The 26,442-nt window shown below is 29.9% G+C and overlaps 1 protein-coding gene across 1 annotated transcript; it reads right to left on the bottom strand.

Moving 5' to 3' along the window:
- Positions 1-21,100: 21,100 nt before the first annotated feature.
- Positions 21,101-22,298, bottom strand: LOC107625568 (metallothionein-like protein 2). Its single transcript, XM_016328241.3, has 2 exons — positions 22,129-22,298; positions 21,101-21,578 (listed from the first exon to the last, which is right to left on the bottom strand). Exons 1-2 carry the CDS (start codon positions 22,191-22,193, stop codon positions 21,401-21,403), a joined length of 243 nt encoding a protein of 80 aa, XP_016183727.1. The 5' UTR covers positions 22,194-22,298; the 3' UTR covers positions 21,101-21,400.
- Positions 22,299-26,442: the final 4,144 nt, after the last annotated feature.

Here is a 26,442-nt window from a genome sequence, read left to right as displayed (position 1 = left end):
TATATATATATATATATATATATATATATATATATATATATAGTAACTTATATAAATATTACTTAATAATATATGTACCGTATATCGTTAAAGGTAATAGTACGTATATATTATAATAAAAATGTTATTTATATATCAAAATTAGTCACTAAAATTAACTATTAATATATTTATGTATAAATATATGTATAGTTTAATTTATTTTTAATGTGTATTTATATTTCAATATATATTTTATATTGATAACTAATAACCTTAATAAATAATTTTAGTGTATAAGTAGCATAACTCATATTATTAATGTTGATCTTATTATTCATAACATAATGTTAAGTATTCATCATTTTCAGGGGTGGCCAAATTTAATCAAAATACTACTTTTCATTTCATTTTATTGTTTAAATTAAGAAACAATACTAGTATCATATTTTTACTCATAATAATAACATATAATATCCAAATCATCTCACACAATAATATTAATATATGCAACATGTATGGAGTACGTCTGGTGCAATTTCATGTTTCTTATAAAGAAAATTATATGGTACAGATCTAAATCTGTACAGATTTAAAGATTTGCTTACTTAAACCACACTTTTCAAAGCCACACTTTTCACTTAAAACTGTAGCTCTTTATAAAGAAAAACGTCACCTAATGGAAAAAAGTAAATTAGAAGATTTAAGAGAAGAAATAATTAAGTTATCAAAATTAATAGACCAAAAATTAATGATTTTAACTAATGTTAACTGTAATGACACCGAATTCTTAAAATCAATACAAAATGATTTTTCTCAAAATCTTTATTTTACTATAAGTTTTATTGAAGGACTTCAAAAACCTGAAAAACTTATTTTTCACACGGAATTTCTAAAAAATGTTACCATGGAAATGATTCCCCACATCTTTATCATACTTTTAACCCACAATTAAATTCTATAGTAGATATGCTTGAAGAAATTTTAGTATCCATAAAATTTCAAAGAAATAAGGAAAAAGAGGATCCCAAAGAAGAAAAATTTCAAAATATAATCAACATAACAGATTTAAAAGTAAAACCACCACTAAAATTATGAATATTGAAGAAAAATTAGAAGATGTTACAATGCTTTTTAAACAATTAAAAATGGCTTAAGAAAATAATAGTATGGAACAGAGTTTTCAGATAGAAGACGAATTAGTAAATTCTGAAAATATAGAAAATGAAGAACACATCCTAGATTATTCAAGTGACGAAGAACCAGTAATTCCAATACAAGTAAAAAATGAAGCTGGAACATCTAAGGATAATCAATCTCAATTTAAATGGAAACATGTTTTGATAATTATGCTTTTAAAAAAAGATTTATAAATAAAGATTCAAAATATACAAAAATACCATCAAAATACGTTCCTAAAATCCAGGAAATGGAAGGAGAGAGAATACTCGATTTAGACTGTAAAAAGAATGAAAAAGAAATTTTCGAAAACTGGTTGAATTCCTTCTTATTAGAAGCCTTTACTAATCCAAAACTTAGTGAATTGTCTGGAAGAGACATTTGGAATTACATAGGGTTTCATACTAAAGGAACTATAAGAGATTATATGACATCAATAGAAAACCAAATAATAGAAGAATTAGCAACAAAAACCACAGCTTATGATAAGATATTATATATAATGATGATTCTATATAAAGAATTTTTTGGAAAGAATATTATAGATCATAGACAAGAAGTTTATAATAAAGAATATCAAGAAGCAAAAAACCATTTAGCTAATATTCAGATATATGATCTATGTAATGTGGAGTCTTATATATGTGAATATAGAATACATTATTACAAATTAAAAGAAGAAGATAAAAATCATTATCTTAGCATGTATATAACAAAACTTCCATATCCTGCTAATGAATTTATAATGGGAAGATTTATAAGAGAAATAAATAGAGGAACAATTGAAAATAACTTTGGTGGAGCAACCTCTGTAATAAGAGAGGAAATAAAAGAACGTTGTATGCAAGAAGCAACTCAAAAAAGATTTGCAAATATAATTAGAATTTGCTGTCAAGATAATGAAGAAATACCTCAAAAATATGGTCTTAATAAAAATTTTCAAAGAAAAAGAAAATATCAATTTAGAAAAAGAAAATACTATCCAAACTGGAGAAAAAAGAGATATTTTAGAAAGGAAAATAATAATAAAAACAAAAGACAAAGAAATAATTATTGCCCGAATAAAAAAGAAAATTGTAAATGTTGGTATTGCCAAGAAGAAGGACACTATGCAAATGAATGTCCGAAAAAGAAGGATAAAAAGGATCTTACTAAACAAATAGAAATTGCTAAGTCTTGTTTCATGGAACCTTTAGAAGAATCTGATGATAACTTAGACTATATTTTTGAATATGTTTCGGAAACAGACTCAGAGACTGAGTAATAATGCTACATTTATTACTATAAAAATAACAGAAAAGTTTATAAATGCTTTTATAGATTCTGGAGCAACACAATGCTTTGTTAGTTCAAATATAAAACTTGATTGGAAAAAATTAAAGAAACCATTAAGAGTTAGAATAGCTGACAAATCAATACATAAAATTGACCAAAAAGCAGAGATGGTTGAAATTTTTATTCAAAATTATAGGTTCATTGTTCCATCTATATATATGCTAGATTCTGGAATGGATTTTATCATAGGAAATAATTTTTTAAAGCTATATCATCCATTCATTCAAGAATTAACATATATAGTTTTAAAAGCTCCATACGATTCTTCAATAAATCAAAAATCAAAACGTATAAAAATACCGACTACTACTATAGATAAGATCTTAAAATTTAAAATATTTTCTATATTAGAAACATGTTATTTAAATTTATACTTTCAGATAAATATCCCAAAAAATAATCTTGAAATAAAGATAGAAGAACTTTTAGATAAAATTTGTGCTGAAAATCCTTTAGATATTAAAAATACAAATAACGAATTAGTAAGTATTAAATTAAAAGATCCTACAAAAGAGATAAATGTTCCAAATAAAATTCTTTATTCCGCAAGAGATAGAGAAGAATTTTCACTAGAATGTAGAGATCTTTTGGAAAAAGGAATTATAAGATTAAGTAAAAGTCCTCATGCGGCTCCAGCTTTTTATGTTGAAAACAATAATAAAATTAAAAGGGGAAAACGAAGAATGGTTATTAACTATAAGAAGATGAATGAAGCAACTATTGGTGATGCTCATAAACTTCCAAGAAAAGATTCTATTCTAGAAAAAATCAAAGGAGCAACTTGGTTTTCATCTCTTGATGCAAAATCAGGATATTGGCAGCTTCGTTTAGACGAAGAAACAAAGAAATTAACTACTTTTACTTGCCCAACAAAAGAATCAACAAGTGTGTTGCTCTATGAATGGAATGTATTGCCATTCGGATTAAAACAAGCCCCAGGTATTTATCAAAGATTTATGGAAGAAAATCTAAAAGAGTTAAATGAATTTGTTTTAGTGTACATTGATGATATACTAATTTTTACAAAACATACAGGATAGAGAAGATCATCTTCAAAAATTATTAATAGTTTTGGAAAGATATAAAGAAAAAGGATTAGTTCTTAGCGAAAAGAAAGCAAGAATAGCAAAACAAGAAATAGAGTTTCTTGGATTAATTCTATCCACTCAAGGAAAGCTAAAACTTCAGCCAAATGTCCTAGAAAAGGTAAATTTATTTCCTAGTAAAATAGAAGATAGAAAACAATTACAAAGATTTTTAGGGTGTATAAATTATATTTCTGATCAAGGGTTTTTAAAGAATATAACAGAATACACTAAAAGCTTATTTCCAAAAATAAGTATTAAAAAAGAATGGAAGTGGGATGAAAAAGATAGTATGCAAATTCAAAAGATTAAAGAATTATGTGAAAAACTTCCAAAACTTTATATTCCAGAAGAAAATGACTACTTAATTGTAGAAACAGATGCTTCAGACATAACCTGGTCAGGATGTCTAAAAGCTAAGAAAGCTATAAAAAGTTTGGAACAAGAAAAAGAATCACCAGATTCTAAAGATTCCCCAAAGGAATTACTTTGCAGGTATATTTCAGGGACTTTTACTCCAACAGAACAGAGATATACCACTCATGAAAAGGAAACTCTAGCAGCAATTAAATCTCTTAAGAAATGGAAAATTGATTTACTACCCAGAGAATTTACATTAAGAACAGATTCAAGTTACCTAACAGGTTTCATACGATATAATTTAAAAGTTGATTATAATCATGGACGATTGGTAAGATGGCAATTATTTTTGTTACAATATCCAATAAAAATTGAATATATTAAGGGTGACAAAAATGTTATTGCAGATACATTAACAAGAGAATGGAGTTCGTCTACAACGCATTAGATCAAGAAATTCAAAAATATGAGCAAGAACTCGAAAAATGCAAGCATTGTCAGCAAATAAGGACACAGATCCAATCTCTCAAGAAGGCCATCGAAGCAATGAAATCAACACAACAAGCAAAACCATTAGAGTTCAGCCAGCTAAGCGTGGTGGACAAATCAGGTGAAGAAAAAATTTCAGAAAATAAAACAATTGCTGAAATCATTAAAAAATCCACCCAAGATAAAAAATATTATGTAATTTATAATGGCCCCATGAAAGGAGTATATGATGCCTGGGAAAAAGCAGCACCATTCACACATCAATCAAGGATAATTCATAAAAGAGGGTTTCTAACACTGGAAGAAGCAAAGGAATCCTTCAGGGAATATGAAGCTCTCCATCCAGAGCAAACCCTAAAAAGAGCAGATAAAGCTCCAATTCAAACCCAGAGAACAGGGATAATCAGAAACATTCCTACAAGAGCTGAAATCAAGGAAAAGAAAAGGGTCTGTAGATCAAATCTCAGAGAAACCCTTAACATAGTCCTGAATTGGACTGAAGAAAAAAGGGCAATTTTGGGATATTATCCTATTGCCAAAGAACAGCTAACAAAGCTGGTTATATTTCCAGATGCTTCCCCATCTGACACCTATCAGTTTTTCCAGTATGGATTAATTGATACAATCTTAATTTTTAATGATCTAAAAATTATTAGTGAGTTTCCTGCAGGATTCGTTGATGCAGTAAAGAGATTTAAAAATATGATTGACAATGTAAATCCAAGGGATATATCCCTAAAATTTATAAACAGTCAACCTATTTTTAATGAAGAAGAAGAATGCTTGGTTCCAGCACACCAAGTAATATTCATGTCCGTCTTCCCAGGAAATTTTCAACCAATTGATCAGATTCAAGATTTAACAATTTACAGTCATGAAGGAAGGCTAGCCAGCACATTAGCAAGGGTCTTTGAAAGAACTCAAAAAATAACGAAGGAATCTCACACAAGGATTAATTATAAAAGTAGAAATACTCTGCTTGTTGTAAGACCCTAAATTTTTATTTATTTATTAATAAATTATTTATGATCTATTATATTTATTTAAGATTATAACTTTTTTAGAGATTTATATATAAGTTGAGTAAATACCTATTTATTATTTAGAATTCTTATGATTGAAAAAAAAAATATATATATATATATAGCGAATGTTTCATATGCCTTAATTTTAAATATTTATATTTTTTTAACTTTATCTTGTAAATAAAGGAGAATTAATTTACTTATCTCCAATTTTTATTAAATTAGTGTTTAACTGAAATAAATTATAAATTAGTAAATAAAAAGGTATTTTAAAATGAATATTTTGTATTTAATTTGATTTTCTTAATTATTATTTTATCTTCTTTTATTTAAAAAAAATTAAATTAAATTACATTATTATCTATATTTTATTAATATTTCCTAAAACTACCCAAACCCCCACCCTCTTCCTCACACAGACCTACACACACTAGACACAGAAAACCCAACAGAAAAGAAAGAAGAAAGGAAAGAAAGGAAGAAAGGGAAGAACGAAGAGGGTGAGAAAAGGGGAAGAGGGAAACAGATCTGCAGAGGAGGAGGAACGGAGGAGAGAGAGAGAGATCTGAAGGGAGAGGGAGACCGTGACTGGCGCCACCGCCGCCTCGCCCAGCTGCCGTGCTTCTCGTCGTCGCCGCCGAAAGGAAGAGGGAGAGAGAGCGACGTCAAATAGAACGCGAGAAGGGAGAGGAGCTGTGTTCTGTTGTTAACGTCGCGCTACCACCACGCCGCCGTGCTGTGCAAAGTCATCGCCGTCGCCTCGAGCCTTGCCGTCGTCGCTCTCAGCCCGAGCCCTTGCCTTTGCCGTCACCGATGGGGTCGAATCTGCCGCCAGTTTGAGCTGAGGGAGAGGAAACGCGAATAGGAGAGAGAACAAGGGGTTTCGTGGGAGCTCCGCCACTGCCCAGCCGCCGTCGCAGGAGGAACGTCCCGCCACCACCGTGCTCCGTCGCCGTCGAAATCGGAACATCCGCCGGTAATTCTGCTTCTTCCTTACTTAAAATCTGTTCTGCTTCTATTCTGTTCCACTATTTTGATTATTGTTGGTGTTTCCATTACCTTAATCACTCGGAGTGACGCTACTGCCGTTAGGACGGATGTCCGGGTCAGATTTCTGTTCTTCTATCGCTAGGAGCCGACACCGGAGCTGTTCCTAATGATTCTGGTTGGATATCTTTTTCGATTTTAGGTCATTTAGATGTTTTACTATTTTTTCCGTGCTTATTCTGATTCAATTTCTGAATATATCCTTGTTTGGGTTTCTTGAAGTTGTTTCAGCTACTATAATTGCAATTTGTAATAATGCGGTCGCTATGAGAGGCATTAGAATTGTTGCTATTTTCGTGGGGTTAATGCTATCGCTGCTGCCATGAATTAAAAGGAAAAGGAATTATCACGATAAGTTACGCGGACTCAGCTAACTGAGGTAGGATTTTTCTTAAAATCTAATTTATATTACAAAGTTGTGAAAAATAGATATTAATGTGAGAAAACATACGCCTGTGATTATAATTATTTTCTAAATGTGGTTGTTTACTGGACTGAACGACTGATTGCTTGATTGCTTGAGTAGTTTGTGATTGCTGAAAAGAAATTAATTTGAAAGGTTATTTAGTTGATTATTATGAAAAATGGCTTTTCTTGGTTTTGAAGCTATTTTTGATGATGTAAAGGATTTGGCTTTGGAAATGGTTTAATTTTGAGTTAGTGACTTTATAAATGACTTTATAAATGATTTAGTATTTGAGCTGGTTTGATTTTAAAAAGAGATTTATTATGGGCACTGATTCGCTTTGAAAATAATTTGATATTGGAACTAGCTAAATCTTGGAAAATGATCGAGGTTTTGGAAAGGTTTGAGAAATGTTTGGATGGGACCCGAAAAGGGTGGCAGAATCCAAGTTTTAGAGGAGATGCTGCCGAAATTTTATAAAATTAGAAGTTTCATTTGAAGTAGTTATTTTAAAAGGTTTAATTTTAAGCATTATATGATTTGAGATTACTTCATTTATCAAAGAAAAAGTTATGTTTTGGATTGAGAATTGTTAGTGAACGAAACGGAAAGAGGGATGATGATGATTGATTTGAAATATGATTTTTAAATGAATTTGGAAATGGGATATGGATTGACGAATGATGATGACATTGAGAATGGCTTAGATATTGATGAATGATGAATGAATTATTTATGTGGCTTATGAATTTGAAATATCTGAGATACGAGGTTCCCTGGATTAAGTGTCGTGGCTTGCCACCACGTGTACCAGGTTGAAAACTTGATACTCTGTTGACCCTACGACGTAAGTGTGTGACCGGGCACTATATAAATTCCCGGGAATGTTACCCCCATTGAGTAATATTGATTATTTGAGAAAAAGCTATGCATAGACTCTTGGGGATGCACGTCGGGGGACAGTCTAAGTACAATTCAGACTTGTCGGGTTGGCTGGATAACCGACAGATGAGCCTCATCAGCCATAGGACAGGCATGCATCATATGCATTTGTATGCTTTGCTTGGGTTGGAACTTGTTTTGGTTTGCTTAAATGCTAAATTGTCCTTAACTGCTATTTGAACTATTTGCTGTAACTGCTACCTACTTGTGTTTTCCTTGTCTGTCTTGCCTGTGTTTGTCCTGGCGTGCTACATTTGAGAATGAATTTTGGTACTGAATTAATGATTGTGTTGTTTGATTGCGTGGTTGGTTTCTGATTGAGATTTTCTTATAAGAAAGGAAAGGTTTCGGAATTCTAAAAGATTAAACATTGTTTCTTAAAGTTTTGGAACGATCACCTATTGGCTTTTTAAAAGATTCATAAGGCAATGATAATCACTGAGCTTGAAAACAGTTTTCTTATCAAATATCTTCTTATGACAACTTTGAAACTCTGTGGTGAGACCATGTGGTTAGGTTCTCACCCCCCTACAGTTGTACCTTTTCAGGAACCGGATGAAGCATTATGAAGAGTTATACTACGTTTGGTTTATATGTTGTATTAATTAGATTATTTTCTTCCCTCGTTTTTGTTAGTACAAGTTTGTAAGAGGGATATGTGTTGTATGTTTTATATGTATATTATATTATAAATTGTTATGTAAGGAGTCTTGTATATGACTCTATGCCTGCTTGTATTCTTTCTTAAAATAAAGTATTTATTTCCGGTTTTCAAAGAAATCAGCGATACAGTGTCGAGTCACAGGCTCCTATTTTAGTATTTAGTATGTAAAGTAGTCATAATACTTCTTTCTATCAGAGTAGCGCAGCCGGAAGCGTGATTTCTGATAGTGAGGGTGTTACACTTGTGTCCAGTAAAAGAAACGAAATTGAAGAAAGAGAGATGAGACTCTTGGTGGAATTTGAATTAGCATTTTACAACTTATCTGGACTTTTAGAAAAGCTCCCTGAAAGGATAAAGAGGAATCTCTGCTATTTGATAAAAGACAGAGAAGACCACAAGTGCCAGCTATGTGCCTCAGAGATATCTGAAGAAAGCAATAATGAAACGGAATCAACTCACATGATGAAGGAAGAAGACAATGTATCTGACGGTCACATGATAAAAGAAGAGGACAGCACATCTGAAGCATCTCTCAACATTATTGCATAGTGACGTAAGCACTTAGGTCATAGAGCACCAACAATGTAGCTGGTGAAAGAGAACAAATAATGACGTAAGCAATGACGTCATAAGAAGGGTAAGGATGGGAATTGTCCATCAAACCCAACTACTATAAATAGGTTGCTTAGGCAATTGTAAAGGTATCAGACAATAGGAAGCAGGAGGCTAAGAGTACTCATATGCTAGGAGAGCAAGGAGGAAGCTGCCGAGGCGATTCTATAGTCTGAGGAAGAATTCCCTTAGGGAAAAATAGTTCTAAACTCCCTTCTGGAGTTAGTATCTACAATCTCCCCTCTGGAGATAAAAATCCCTTATGTAAAATATACTGAATAAAGGAAGTTTTTCTCCAGAAAGGTACATCTTCATTCTAGTCTTTCAATTATGAATTATTTAGAAAGTTTAGAATTAACAGAAGAATCTGATTATTATAGATTAACTGCTTTATTAGATAATGAAAAACAGGCTGTTCTAAAAACAGAATTAAATCTCAAATCAAATGAAAACTTTAATAAACAAAATCTTTTAAAAGAAGTTTTTAATAGAAAAAATATAATATACTATGGAAAAATTCAACTTGAAGCTCCTATAAAGATAAAATCTGCCAATGGAGAACTTGAAATAGCTTTGATAAATAATGAAGAATTAAGTAAACAGATTGAGAAAATTAAGGATCAACAAAAAAGATCTAAAATTGGATGGATTCATATTAGTACTATACAAGTTTTAATCAAATCTACATATATGAAAGGAATTAATTCACCCATAAGTTTAGCAATCTGTGACAAAAGAATTACTGATGACCCGATAGATCAAATAATTGGAATTGTTCATGGAAATTTGGCAAACGTAAATGTTAAATTTAATGCCCATCTTGGATATGCTATACCTTTATCAACTGAAAATCTTGGAAGATCTATAAGTTTGGCTTATAAATTTCATAGAAAGAATCTAATGGAACAAGATGATGAACCATTTTCAATAACATATGCAATAAATTATGCTTTAACAAATAGCCATCATAGTATAATATTTAAAAACAGAGAAAGAATTTATGTCGATGAACTATTTCAGAAAATTGTAAAAACAGAAATACCAAAATATAAAGCTATTGAAAACTCAGTTCTATTATTAAAAGAACCATCAGAAAAATTGGTTTCATCAAATTTTCAAATAAGAGAATCTAAAATTAATAGCCATTTAAGTTTATCTAAGTTAAAGATTAAAGAAGAAAATTCTGAAATAAAAGAATTAACAAAAAAGGTCGAAAAATTAAATGAAACCCTAAATACTAAATTATGACAATAAATAAAGAAGAAATATATGTAACTTATCAAGATAAGAAACAAGAGCTTTTTGAAAGAGAAAATCGTTTGAATTATTTACAGTTTTCTGAAATAAATCAAAGAGCATTTAAAGCTCTAAAAATAATCTATGACAAGTTAAAAAGAGAAGTTGAAGAGCTAGAAAAATTAATAGAATCTCTAGAAAATAGTGATGAAGCGATGATAGAATTTGCAGAAATTCTATAATAAATAATGAAGTATACAAAGATTGAAAGACCAGAAAATAAAATAAAAAGAAAAAGAGCGAAAAAATTAAAAAGTAAAATAAAGGAGTATAAAAGGGAATTAAATAATCTTCAGATCGAAATTGATGACCTTATAATAAAAAGGATAGAAATAAGAATAAACATAAACAAGTTGGAGTTAAACTTAAAAAATTTATAAATGCCTGGAAAACCATATTATGACTTAAAAGAATTAAAGCTGTTGAAAGAAAAAATGGAAAATGAGGTTGAAAAATTAAAAAGATATTTAGAAACAACAGAAAATGTAGAAATAAAAGAAGTTTTTGAAGATTTGAGAAATTATATTAAAGAAAAAGACAAACAGATAAAAGATTTTATATACAATAATCCTTGCAAAAAAGAATATTATAAACTAAAACAAGATTGAAAAACTATACAAATGAAATCAGAATTATAAATACTAGTAGAAATGGTCAACATTTTTTATGAATTATACAAATTATAAACTTATTCGAAGTAAAATATGAAGAGTAAAAATTGGTATCAGAGCCAAGTTAACGATTAAGGGTAACACTTTCTCTTTAAACAACACTTTTAATGATACGCTTTTAAACCAAATAAAAATAAAAATCTGTAAATCTATACCAAAATGCATCTGTACACTTTTCTTATAATTCACAAGAATTTTTTTGGCATGAATGTTCGATTTCCGTGTAATTTTTGAAATACGTGACTTCTCTCACATTTTATGGATGACTCAGTTGTTAGTATCAAATTCTCACCTGTAGAGAAAAGTTTTGGTCTATCACCTACCGATTTATCACTTGCTCGGTCCAGTAACCTGCACATTACCATAAAAAAAATAATATAAAAAATAATTTATCCTACTAATGTCTATAAATACTAAATTATATTTAAATTATGCAGTTTTAATTTAAATATTATAACTGTAGTTTAAAGTTAAAATAAATCACTCATTTTAATTGGTGTGGTTTCAATATTACTTCTTTGTCCTATTATAATTATAACTTTTATTTTTGAAATATCTTTATATAAATCAATATAACTTAAAACAGATTAGTATAGATACACAATAAATTATTTTAAACAAAAACGATTTACTAGGATATACATATATAATTTGATTTAATGTGAGATGCAACCTTTTGAGTAAGTCAAACCAATTTAATTAGGTGATTGACCCCAAAATTATATTTAAAAATTAAAATAGATTTTTTGTTGGTATTTACAAACACAAAAAATCTACAAATACTAGAATTTCAAACCCATATAAGAATAAATAAATAAAAAAAATAAAATTCCTTTTATAAAAATAAATTGGTTTTTAAAAATAAAAATAATTAAATTTAATTAACATGAAAAATTAAACAAAAATGGTAACTATATAAACAAAAATGTAGAATAATTACCTAAATCAATCATTAAGATTTTTTAAATCAGAGACTATAATCTCCTAAATTTTAAAATAAATAAAATAGTCTCTAACATTTATTTTCGTTAGACAATTCAGCCTTTTTTCAATTTGATTTCAAGTGTAAAGTATAAAATTGTCCCTAAGAATTTAAAAATATTAAAACAGTTCTCGAAAATATTTAAAAATTTTAAAATAGTAATTTTGATTACAAGAATCAAATTGAAGGGAGACTGTATTGTCTAACAAATGAGTAAACATTATAGATTTTTTGTGTCTGTTTTGAAACTTAAGAGACTCAAATGTTCAATATTAAAAATTTTGAAGACGTTTTTGAATAATAATTAAAAAATATATTACATTATTAAAATTTACTATTTTAAAATCTAAAATTTTTTATATAGTTTTAAATTAATGTTACAACATTTAAATTAAACGTCTATAATTTATAAGACATGTTAGTGTTCATAAATACTAATAGAAATAATAGAATTCTGTAAAAAAAAAAAACAAAGAAAACCAGTAAAGAGAGAAAAGAGTTCCAGACAAAGAAGAGGTGTCATGGAGGGTGTTTTCCTCTTTTTTTTCTTTTTTATTTTTTCTTTCTTGCTTGTAAATTGGATTTCTTTTTCTTTAAAGTCATGTATTGTAAATTTTGTTATCTATTAGCTTCGTCTAAAGAAAAAAAAAAAAGCAAAACAACCCAAGACCTTTTCTCTTTAGTTTTTACCAATTTTTGTCCGTATTAGTATTATGTTTTTCATGTTTTTGTTGGCTAAGTACACAGCCCATACTATAAAGTTCAATTTTTGGTGTCAAATTTTTTATTTTGCTCTCACAGTAACATTCCATGAGTTACTGCACCTTTATCATTCTCACCACTAATTAAACAAGCTTTTCTTTATGAATGATAATATTGTGATTACTGCAAGAATATCACTTACTTACAGTTAATTTTTCTATCCAAAAATTAAAAATTAATGTTATTTTAGATATCTCAATATAAACTTTTTTTATTGTTCAACTAATGTTTACTGCATGTTTTTTTTGTTCTAATTCAAAAACTATGGCTTCAGCTGCCAATGTTTTTGTACAAATTAGCAGAATTTCTATACCAAATGGTTCAAACGTTAAGGTTTAGAAGGATACCGTGAAGATTGTCATTGATTGTATGGATCTGGATATAGCTCTTCGATAGGAGAAACCTACTTCCACTCCAGAAAATCTCAATGAGGTTAAAATAGAAAAATGGGAGAGATCCAATCAAATGAGCATTATGATCATGAAACGCTCAATTCCTGAGACATTTTGGGGCTCAATCACTAAGGATAAAGATGCCAAATAATTCGTAAAAGATGTTGAAAAATTCCTGCTAAGAATGAAAAGGCGGAGGCAAGTAGCCTTTTGAGCAAACTTGTCTCCATGAAGTATAAAGGTAAAGGGAACATAAGGGAGTACATTATGGAAATGTCTCGTCTTGCTTCTAAATTGAAAGAACTAAAGTTAAAGTTGTCTGAAGATTTACTCGTACATTTCATTTTGATCTCCCTTTCTGCACACTTTGGGCAATTTAAAGTGAGTTATAACACTCTGAAGGACACTTGGTCCCTAAATGAGCTTATATCTTACTGTGTGCAAGAAGAGAGGTTGCAGTAAGATAAGACTGAAAGTGCTCACATAGTTTCATCTTCTCAGTATAAAAGAAAGCGTGATACTACTGCGGATACGCCTTCTCAGTAGAAAAAGCTAGGAAATAGGATCAGGTTTCAACCTATTTCTTCTGTAAGAAGGTAGGACACATGAAGAAGAATTGTACCAAATATGCCACTTGGCATGTAAAAAAGGGTATAATTCTTACTTTTATTTGTTTTGAGACTAGTTTAAGTTATGCACCTATTGATACTTGGTGGGTAGATTCTACTGCTACTTCTCATGTAAGGGTTACTATGCAGAGTTGCTTGTGGAGCCGACAGCCAAGTGATGCTGAAAGATACATCTATGTGGCAGACGGTAATATAGTTGCAGTCGAAGCTATAGGAACCTTTAGATTATGTTCAACGAATGAATTTTACTTGAATTTATTTCAGACATTTTAAGTACCGTCGTTAGATAGAATTTAGTTTCTGTTTCTCGTTTGGACAATTCAGGTTATTTTTGTTCGTTCGGAAACAATAAAGTCAGTCTTTTTTATAATTCGAATAATATTTGCTCTGTCGTTTGATGGATAATCTATATAGGCTTGATTTGAATTCCTATAATAACGAAATACTGCAAACAGATACAAAACAAAAACTAAATGAGAATTCGGTATCATTATGGCACAAACACCTAGGTCATATCTCTAAACAGAGATTTCAAAGGCTCGTGTCGGATGGAATTCTTGGATCCCTAAATTTGGCAGACTTTGAAGTCTGCATTGAGTGCATAAAGGGAAAAAATGACAAACGAAAGGAAATTAGGTGCCAAGAGAGCTAAAGATATCTTAGAACTAATGCATACCGATATATGTGGCCTATTTTCTACTGTCTCTTAGAATGGACAACGGTATTTTATTATGTTCATAGATGATTACTCTCGTTACGGGTATCTATATTTAATTCATGAAAAGTCCCTAGCCTTGGATGTTTTCAAGTCTTTCAAAGTTGAAGTTGAACTTCAACTTGGGAAGAAAATTAAAGTTGTCAAATCTGATCGTGGTAGTAAATACTACGGAAGATATGACGGTTCAGGTGAGCAACATCCTGGTTCATTTGTTCTTTTCCTAGAGGAGTACGGTATTGTTCCACAATACACCATGCCAGGCAAACCTAGCATGAATGGTATTGCAGGGCAAAGGAATCGGACTCTTAAGGACATGGTGAGAAGTATGATTAGTCATTCTTTCTTGCCTAAATCACTCTCGAGAGAAGTTTTAAAGACCACAGTGTACACCCTTAATAGTGTGCCAAGCAAAGTAGTTAACAAAAACCCCTATGAAATTTAGACTGGGAAAAAGCACAGCATAAAACATTTACACATTTGGGGATGTCCAGTTGAGGCACGACCTTATAGGCCACACGAAAGAAAATTGGACTCACGAACAATTATTTGCTATTTTGTTGGTTACGCTGAGTGTTCACGAGGTACAAATTTTACATTCCTGCATCAAGGTCTATTTTTGAAAAGGAAAATGCGAGAATTCTTGAGGATGTTGAGTTTTAGGGGGGGAGAAAATATTAAGAATGTTGCTTTTGATGAGGATTCTGTAACTGATAATAATCAGGTCTTTGTACATATTATTGTTCAAGATACAGTTATAGTATAAGAGCACAATGAAAATCCTACTGTAGATCCAATTACAGTACAAGAGAACAATGAGAATATCGTTGTTGCTTAAGATACTACTACGGCACAAGAAAATAATGTGAATCCTTCTCAACCCCAATCCATACAACAAGCTCAACAACCTCAAGAAGTGCCATTAAGAAGATCCAACAGAGAAAGGAGAAGTGCAATTTCGGATGAATATGTAGTCTATCTCCAAGAATATAAGGATGGCATTGGTTTGACAGAAAATGACCCAATCAATTTTCTACATACCATGCAAAGTTCTAACTCTAAAAAGTGGATTGATGCCATGAAAAAAGAGATGAAGTCTATGGAAGACAATGACATTTGGGACCTCGTAGAATTACTTGAAGGTGTGAAACCAATTGGTTGTAAATAGATATTTAAAACCAAAAGGGATTCCAAAAATAATGTCAAGAGATATAAAGCTCGTCTAGTCACTAAAGGCTTTACTTAAAAGGAAGGTATATACTATAAAGATACTTTCTCTTCGGTATCATTGAAAGACTTTTTTAGAACCATAATGGCACTAGTAGTTCATTTTGACTTGGAGCTACATCAGATGGATGTGAAAACAGCGTTTCTCAATGGTGACATTGATAAAACGATGTATATGGTACAATTAGAAAATTTTGTATCAGGTGATTCAAAATCTATGGTTTGTAAGTTAAAAAAAAATCCATCTATGGTCTCGAACAAGCTTTCCGTCAATGGTATCACAAGTTTCATCAAGTCATTACTTCATATGGTTTTGAGGTAAATATTATAGATGAATGTGTGTACCGCAAGTTCAGTGGGAGTGTTGGGTAAATACTTGAGCAATCCGGACATGGATCATTGGATAGTTATTAAACGCATAATGGGTTATCTGAAGAGAACAAAGGATAACATGCTTACTTATCGGAGATCAGAAAATTTGGAGATCATTAGGTACTCTGATTCTGATTTTATGGCATATGGTTGCGAACGTTTATCGCTAAGTTTCGTATAGTATATGACATTGCAAGACTATTAAAGATATTTTGTGACAATTAGTCAACAATACTATACTCCAACAATAATAAGAGCTTGACAAAATCGAAGCATATAAACATTAAAGTTCTTAGTTGTTAAGGAGAAAGTTCAAAAAAAAAGATTTTTATAGAATATATAGGGACAGAGTATATGCTAGCAGACCCATTAACCAAGGGATTGATCCCTAAGGCTGCATTTGTTTTTGAGAACAGGACAAGACAAGACACTTAGAACAAGACATAAAGGACAGAGACACAAAATTGTGTTCTTTCTGTTTGGTGATAAACTAGAACAAATTATGAAAATATAATTTATTCTATTTTTTTCATTCAAACAATTTGAGACGAAAATTATAATAATAAAAAATATAATTATAAAAAATTAACAAGAATAATGAAAGAAAAATGAAAAATAAGTTGTGTCCCTTATTAGTGTCTCCGTGCCCTTTCTGTCAAGATGGACACAAAATATACTAATTCAATGTCCTTGGACACATTGTCTCTGTCCATGTCTCCTCTGTCAAACACGATTTTGTGTCTCTGTGTTCCTATCTCAGTGTCCTGTCTTTGTAAACAAATGCAGCCTAAAGTCTTTCATGAGCACACTACTCATATGGGTGCCAATATTTATGATGCCTTGGTTTAGAAGGAGTTTATTTTATGCTGTATGTCCTATGACAGATATTGAATTATCTTTCTGCAGAATTAAGTTGATGATTTATTTCATGTTATGTGAAATGTTCATTTTGTAATATTTGTTTTATGTTTGATCTCAATAAAGTTTTAAAGTTGGACCAGCTGAAAATAGACATGCATGAGATCACTTGGCACGTAATTTCCATATTACTCATCCAAATTTGATCTATGTCATTAAATATATTAGTATGGTGATCATCGTTGTTTAGTCATAACACTAATGTGATAAAAGCTGCGGTAATTCCATATCTAACATATGAGACGGACCAGATTGTTAAAGTAATAAGGAAAATAACATTCAGATGCGCACATAAAGTTTATAAGATGTAATTATCTCAAGAAAGAATATATGTATAGCACAAGTGGGAGATTGTTAGAAAATTATTTAATTTCTAATTTGTTTGTAGGCAATTAATTATAATCACAAATTATGCTATTTCAAATTAAATGACTTATATAATGGTGATCTCATTTATTGTTATAAATGCTAAATTGAATAAGTCATAATTACTTTTGATATAGAATTAAATGAGAGTAAAACCAGATATTATCTTTTGGACTTTAGATACTACTTTTTATTTGGGTTTTAGGATTTAATGGGTGTCATGCTTAAATATAAATAGTGTCTTTAGAGTTTCGATCCCCAATACACCAAAGCCGCCTTTGTTGCCCTTTTCCCATCAAAAGAGTCACAATTCAACCCTATTAGGGATACAGAAGGTTTTGGTTGAAGAAGATAAAAAAAAATCACAAAATTCAAACTCTTTCAATCATGATTTATATTTATGAATTTAGGTACGTTTCCGCATTCAAGTACTTTATTTTTTAATAATTTAACATAGATAATATTTGGGTTAAGGAATTTTGAGAAAATTCCAACAATATAAACTGCATGATGAATTTTCTAATTTGCTTCAAGTTCCTTTCTAATTTCAATTATAAATTCTTTCCACTATTTCCATAACTTAGTTTGTCGTTCCAAGATTGAGAGCCCGATAATTCTCCATGTAGCTTCTAATTCTGGGCAGGTAAGTAAATAATAGTTGACCGTTTCTTCTTGATTCAAACATCAGTGATATTCTTAATCTTGGGTTGGCTTTTTAGGTTTTAAACTAAGCTCTAGAGAGACTTCTCCCTACTTCGGTCTGGTAGCTGGCTTGGATGAGAGTGAAAGAGTTTGAAAGTAAATGGGTAACTTGAGAATACAGAATATTGGCAGTTCTTCTTTTTTGGCCAGGTAATCCTATCTTCTTTTTGATGAATTTTCGTTTGTAAAATTGTATGAGTTAGTTATAACGGTATGTTGCTAGAATTTTCTCCTGTTTCCATCGTATATACAATGGGTTAATAGTCAAATTAGTTCTTAAAAAATAAGGCATTTTTTAAATTCATCTTTAAAAGATTTTTTTAATTAAATTTATCATTCAAACATTGCGAATTAATCATATTTGTTCTCTAGTCACTCAATTAATAATTTTCTTCAAAGATTGATGTTGTAAAACGTTAATTAATAACATATATAATATTTTATATGTCTAATTGGATATTGACCAAATATATTTATGAAAATGTATTAATTTAGTCATTTTTTTTTCAATTACAAAAATTCTATTCCTAATATGACTTAATGACTAAATTGATAGATTTTCGTAAGGAAAAGTCTAGGAGGCCAGCAATTTTTGTGTTTTCTGACCAGCACGTAACCATCAAAACAAAAGTGAGTGACCATTAGATGTAATCTCACACCATTAAAAACACTATTGATAGCCAATTGATGGTTACAAAACACCAAAATTGCTGGCCCCTTAGCATTCCTCTTTTCCTAAATATATTTAGTCAACCTCTACTTGAATATGTTATGTGTCATGTATGATATCAATTAATATTTTACATCATCAATCGTTGACGAAAATTATAAATAAAGTAACTGAATGATAAATATGATTAATTCGTAACCTTTAAAGTACCAATTTGATTGAAAAAATCTTTTAGGACGAATTTAAAAAATACCTTATTTTTCAAAAACTAATTTGGATAGCATTAATTTTGAAACCCATGTTAGATTATGTTCTGAAATTGGATGGAAAATGATATGAGATTGGTGTGTACTATTTAATCCACAGGTCTTTCATTATTCTGATTTGGTTCCCTCTTCCTATGTATGACCCATAAAATTTCTTTATTTAGGACTTGCTTGCCATCTATTGAACTTCTCCGCCCCAAAATGGGTTAGTGTTTGTCATAACTTTTGGAAAATATAGAATATCTGAAATAATTGCTCTGCCAGACTTTGTGAACTAATAGTGAGTTTTAGTTTGTAATCTTCATCCTTGTTTTTCCAAAAGAGTTAGATTAAAAGCCTTTAAATCCTTCGAATTCAATCCTCCAAGAATTTTTTATCTGCAAGCTATATTCCAAACAATCCATTGCAACTTTTCCTCTATTCTTTTTTGTCCCTACTAAAACCTTAGAACAATGCTCTGTACTTCATTAATTAAAGTATAAAAAAATTTAAAACAACTCAAAGTATAAATAGAAATGACCGTAGTGACTATCTTGATAAGAACTTCTCTCCTATTGATTAAGAGTAAAAATTTCTTTCAGTATTATAATTTTTATCTACTGGTTAATAATATTTTATATTAATAAATCATATTTAAAAAATAATCTACTAATTAAGTTAATCACTTTTTAAAATTATAAAAAAAATAAAAATTCAAAATCTGTTAATTTATTTGTTATTTTTAATAACAACCTATTTTTTAAAAAAGAGACACTTTTTGTCAGAATACATTATTGCATTAGTATTTGTTTTTAAATAATTATTAAGAATAGAAAAAAAGTCAGATATAAAATTTGCTCCAAATGATGTCAACTTAATATAACCAAACTAGCTTGCTTAATTTTGTTTTACTTTATATATCTTTATGTCTTTTTTGGTGATGAAGTAAGTATCACGTCTGTTTCACAAAGACAAAAAATTTGTTTTTTCAACTTGCCAAGTTCATAAACAATTAAACATGCATGTGACTTTATTTATTATCAAACAAAAACTGGGAAGAAGTCCACATGGAATAATGGAGCTCTCATAATTATTTGGGAGAGTGCATAGAAGTGAGAACCCGCAGCAAAGAAAAAATATCTTCATTGATCTTAGTTCATCATACACAACAAAAACCAGAAGGGGTCCATTACTACGACGTTGGAATCAAGAATATGGTTCATAATCATTTTACTTGTTTAGCAATTCACGCAACTTCTTTGTTCTTACCACTTGTAATACTATTCACCATACATCAAGAATTTGTGTATCATTATGAAATTGAGTATTATATCATTATTGCCGTCTTAAATTTGTAGTCTGTAGATCCCATTTTTAAATAGCAAAATTATTGCCTTCTTGGACTATAGTGTGGAAGTTCGAAAACCAAGAGAGATGATATATTTTTTTTAGTAATGGTAGCTCACTTTTAGAAATTAAAAAACATGATTCGAAGAAAATAGATTATTTGTCATAAAGTTTAATAATTATGGGTTAAGACTTATAAGTTTCCACTTAGTTCAGATTTTACTCAATAGAATATATTTTTCATTTATTATAAATTTGATTATTGTATGTTTTTAATCTTTAGTTTATAATAAAGCTAGAAGTTTAATTTTAATACCAAAAAAGTAAGATTTATTATTCAATTTAACATAATAAAGTAAAATTTTTATTCGATAATGTAATCAATTAAATTGCAACCCTTTATTTCACTACTCGTTTTTCTATTAAAAAAATATCATTCATCTTCTAGCATAGAACCTCCAATTAGAATATTTTTCATTTATTAAAAAAATTTTACTATCTTGCATTAAAGACTTAAGGTTACCAATTAAAAATATTTTTATTAAAAATATAAAAAAAAAATACTATAACTCTATAAGTGAACTCTTATTTAAAAAAAATAATAATTAAAGGAAGAGAAGAAGGAAAGGAAAGGAAAGGAAAGGAGAGAAGGCCAGGGGATAAGATGAAGAGGTCAACTAGGATTTCTTTTAGCCCAAAGTAACATTTTTATAAGCAGAGATCGATGATCAAGATTAGATCAAACTTTACACAACACAAGTCAAACCAAACCATATAGTAATAGATAACAAATTAAAGCAACCTTAGCTTAACATACCATCAAACAAATCCAATATAGCAACAATTGGATTTGCCCGAGGTAAAATCAAAAACCATAGCCACTTTATTCTAACATACACGAAAGGTAGGGTTTTGTTCTAACAAAACACCATAGTGCACAAAGCACTCGTATATCTCTGCTTTAATTTTTCACACTACTTGACTCACTTGCAGGTGCAAGGGTCGCATGTGCAGTTAGATCCACACTTGCAGCCACCGTTCTCAGCAGAAACACCCATTTCAGCACCTTCGAACTGTGCCTTCATGGGTGCAACACCCATAACAAGGGTCTCTGTGGAGGACATGCTCTCCGTGTAGCTCAAATCAGGGTACATCTTGCATCTACGTAACAAACACAACGCACCAAAAATTAAATTAGAAAAAAAAAAGATTATCTAATGGAATTAACCAGAGGGGTAATCCTAACAGAAAACTAAATAGGGAGATCATGTGATCATAAAGACAAACTTTTCCTGCAAAATAAATATTAATAGCTCAACTGTTTCGGAAAAACCATTAGGAGAAAATTTGAAGGGGAAAAAATAGTAGTATGGTGTTTTATTTTAATTTTTTTTCAAATGAGTACTCAAAACAGGGTATCCAGAACAACATAAAAATCAAAACGAAAGTTTCCTAAGGAAAAAAAAACTAATAAAACAAGTGATATACTGTAGAAGCAAAAAGAGCATCATGAAAATCCAGCACCATGCAATTATGCAAAGTACGGAAAAAAGCATCATATTTCATAAAATTCAGCCAAAAGGGTACGCAGAAAGCAAATAAAAACACCGACAAACTATGAAATTTAGTAAAATGAAAAACTTTGGTGAAAAAAAAAATTCAAAGAAACCAAACAAAAGAGACTCATGAAAAGAGATAACAGAATCGTTACCCTCCGCAGCCGCTGCCACACTTGCAGTCGCTTCCACAGCCGCAGTTACCGCCACAGCAAGACATGCTTTTTCCTCTTTTTCTTTCTGACGCAAATGAAGGAGAGAAAACGCTCACAGAAACCAAAGATGACGCAGAAAACAACAACGATGAAAGACTACACTCAGTAGAACGACTTTACAGGAGGGAACCACACTCCATTTTATAAGCTCAGTGGGGAGAAAAGTGTGGGATCTACACCGTCCACATGTCCGAATCCCGTGCCGTATAGCGCCAAGAGTCGTACCTGCCCTATTCCCACTTCCCACGTCTTTTTCATGACTCATCTTTCTTCTTTAATCTTTATACAAGAAAAGGATAAAAGAAAGAGTTTAATTTTGAATTTTTAATGCTTCATATTGTAAATGGGTTTATACTTTAGGTGAATATTAAAATGAAGATTTTATAATTGTCTTTATGTGAATATATTTTTTTTTTTATTCTTGGGTGATGGATTGTATGCTTAGATTTTGATATTTATAAAAATGTTATTTTTATTTAAAGTATGGCTAAATAAATAAATCACACTTTTAACCAAAGCATCTTTATAAAAAGATATTTTTGCCATCTTCATTATAGTATCCACTTATATTTTATACCATAGTTAATAGTTAACAAGAACTAAGGCTTTGTTTGGGGTAAAAAGAAATAGGAAGGAGAGAAATTGAGTGATAAAAAATAAAAAAGAAAGAAATTAAAATGAAATTTAATTTTTATTAGTGTGTTTAGATGGAAAAAAATAAGATGAAAAGATATTGAAAAATGATTAATTTATATTGTTGGTTTGAAAGGAAAAATGGAGAAAAAAATGAGTTAAGTTATATAATGACAATTTTATTTTTTATATTATATAGAAATGTTATTATGTGTATAATTATATAAATATTTAACAATTTCATTAAATAATAATAACAAAATTTAATTATATTTATAATATAACAATTTAGGAATATAAATTTTATAAATAATAATAATAATAATAATAATAATAATAATAAAAGCAGGATGATTTATTTAGATATAAATTTTATTTTTGTCTATTATTCATCCCAACACATAAACTGGAGACAATTTTAAGAAGAGATACCTAAATCAATAGTTATATGTACATAATTTTAAAGAGGCTAACCGATCACGTCATATCATCTGATTAATATATTATGTTTTATATTATATTTACAAATACACATCAAAGAAGTGTTACATGATAACAAGCTAAAATCAGCTAAAAACAAAATTTATACATAAAACTAACAAAGTTAACATTGGAACCTCTTTGATCAAGTCATTACTAATAGCATAGACTTTTTTCACTAACTCATTACTAATAGCATAGTTAATAATAGTCATAGTTATGAAAGTCACAAAATACAAAGACATGAGGTATTATCATTATAAGCCTTAATTAAGTCATAGATATGTTACCCACAAAATATAAAGATACTAGTACCTTCCTTGATCCTAAAGTTATATTTGTGCCAGTCTCAAAATATTAGCCACATTACTAGGACTATTGTTCTTAGAGTGCACCTGTTTTTTTCATCAATTCATATAACGTGGCAAGACGTACATTAGGTGGAATACCAAAAAATTCTCTCTTAGCTCTATCTTCTCTGCATAAAAAGCGATAACACCTCATGCGCAATTATGGCATTACACCTAAATTATCTAACTCAGTCCACACATCATTTTTAGAGTAAATTCGAGGCCTACTTTATTAAAAAATCACAAGACCCCTTTCAACTATTCGCACTTGTTGTTTAGCAATTTGAACTTGCTTCTTAGCTACCTGCACTTATTCTTTAGCTGTTAACACTTGCTTTTCAGCAATATTAATTGATCTCTCGTAAAAACGATTCTCATTCTTCATTATCTCAGTCAATGCTTGAATGCCTTGATTCATTCTTTCCATTTCTGATTCTAATTTATCACTCATGGTTGTTTTGCGTTTAGTACCTCTTGATGATGTTTTTTGAGAGCCAATTGATTGGTTAGATAAACCAATTTCAAGACTATGACCCATTGTAAAACTAGTAGCATGAGGAGTAATTGGCTCATCATTCTACTCTTCTTTCATATTTAAGAAACTATATATCATCATCATTTAAATTAATTGTTTCTTTATTCTTCTCCCATCTTTTGACTTTTTCTTTGGCGCTTTCAGCATGTTTTTTTTTGTTGCTCTGTATGTACCATATATCTCAAATAATTTATCGTAGTGTTTGATTGAAGTATGCATCCACTTTTTCACTTCTGGTTTTGCCTAAATAAAATAGAAAAATATTTACTATGAGTATGTTTATATGTAAATATATATTATTGATATAATTCTTGAATATTTACTAGTGAAATTTTTAACCAAAAAAGAGAATAAATGCATAAAGTTTACCTTAATCAATTCTTTTCAAACTTCAACTTCAGCCTCAAACATCTTTGTAATTGGATTCCAAGAAAATCTTCTAAGCCTATGAAAATTATCATAACAAATTCCAAAATGATCCTTTAAAGTCTTGAGTCTATTCTTAAGATTCTCTTTACGGAGATGGTTACTATAGATAGATCTTAAAAGTGAAAGCATATTGTCATATGCCATTGTAATAAATGTGTCATCCACTCTATTTCCTTTGCAACAATCTTCAATCAAAGCATCAATGAAGGTTGTATCCATTTCGTCAGTCCATCTTAAGGTATCCTGACTAGTGGCCTCATATTGGCATGATGCTTTCTTTGCCATTAACACCTGTCAATCTACAAAACAAGTAGATAGAAACAACATACCATAATCTTAAATCAAATTATTTGTAAACCATCTTATCAGTTATTCAACAAATAAAGATTCAATACACTTCATAAGTACAATATGTGACAAGTTGATTCAATAATTGCACACCAAAGTCATAATGTGGTTCAGTGCCACTTGTGATTATTGCAAATCTTTTCTTTAAAACTCCAAATAACATTTCGATAACATTTTTCAATGAAGCATGATGAAGATTAAATAATTCTTTTTTATTTTTTGCGTCACGTCTTGCATGCTCTTTTAAGTGATATTTTACACCTCAATATGGGGTAATTAATCCATGCTTTAGCATGAATCCAGCATCTCCAAAGTAAAATTTTTCTACAAAATCTATCATTTAAAATGTTTAATTTAGTATAAATACACAAACTACTAATCTTTACCTACTAATAAGATAATGATGTTTTATGTATATGCTCACCTTGTGGAAGTTTAAGATTATCATCCCTTGATAATGCATTCTTAAGAACTTTTGAGTCAGATGCTGTTCCTTCCCAACCCGTTAATACATAGGTGAACTTCATATCAAAATCACATGCAGCTAATACATTTTGTGTCGGCCACTCTTTTCTCCCTCGAAATTTGACACAAAAATGTGTTTCATCTATAGTTCTAATATAATCCTAAATAATAGTCTATTATTTAATAAAATAACATGAAATTGGCTATATCAATCAAAATATTTATTCCTGTAATTATACATGTCCATACCTTAAAATAAGGATAAAATCTATGATTGTGAAGGATCGCCGGAGAAATAATGGTTGCAGATGGTTGTCGAAAAAATTCTTCTTCTAGTAAAATAATTGTCCATAATACAGTATGGAAGTGACGGCTAACAGTTTTCTCCAGACCGGTGGTAGAAAAAAGAAACGGTTCTAATTTTTATATTATGAGCTATTATATACAAGAACCTAGCAACTTGCTCCTCTACTGTAACATGTTTTGTATCTCTCACTTGACATGTTGCTCTTAATTTCTCACACAATTGAAGAAATGCATCACGACCCATGCGTAGGATATCACGATACCTATGAGTTTCACTTAACTATTGCATTAAAGTAGCTCGAATTTGTTCTTGCCCAACCATTTTATAGAAAATGAATTTGTCAACTTGCGTAAACATCAATCTTAATAAATATAACATGAGCACGATGTAACATATCAGTGTTATTGTGCATAATTTCTGTCGTCTTTTCCAATCCTCCTTCAAAACTGTTAATATATGTTCTTAGTTTTCAAGGGTTAACATATTTTCGTGATTATCAACCCCAAACTTAAAGGAACGGTTTAGTGGAAAATCAGAATTAAAGATGTCTTCCATAACCAAAAATTTTTTTTCATGATCATCTTTATCCATTTAACAAGTACTTTGTAGATTCAAATGTACATATCATAGATTTACAGCACCAAAAAAAAAAATATATATATATATATATATATATATATATATATATATATATATATATATAACTG

The sequence above is a fragment of the Arachis ipaensis genome, chromosome B2, assembly GCF_059453495.1.
Source record: "Arachis ipaensis isolate K30076 ecotype BB chromosome B2, ASM5945349v1, whole genome shotgun sequence".
NCBI classification, from domain to species: domain Eukaryota; kingdom Viridiplantae; phylum Streptophyta; class Magnoliopsida; order Fabales; family Fabaceae; genus Arachis; species Arachis ipaensis.
This window is presented reverse-complemented; position numbering and strand designations above follow the sequence as displayed.

Bases quoted from the DNA above. Each gene is read 5' to 3' on its own strand.
- LOC107625568 (XM_016328241.3), bottom strand. From the start codon at position 22,193: ATGTCTTGCTGTGGCGGTAACTGCGGCTGTGGAAGCGACTGCAAGTGT. The intron at 21,579-22,128 runs GTAACGATTCTG...TTTGTTACGTAG, and splicing joins TGTGGCAGCGGCTGCGGAGG to ATGCAAGATGTACCCTGATT.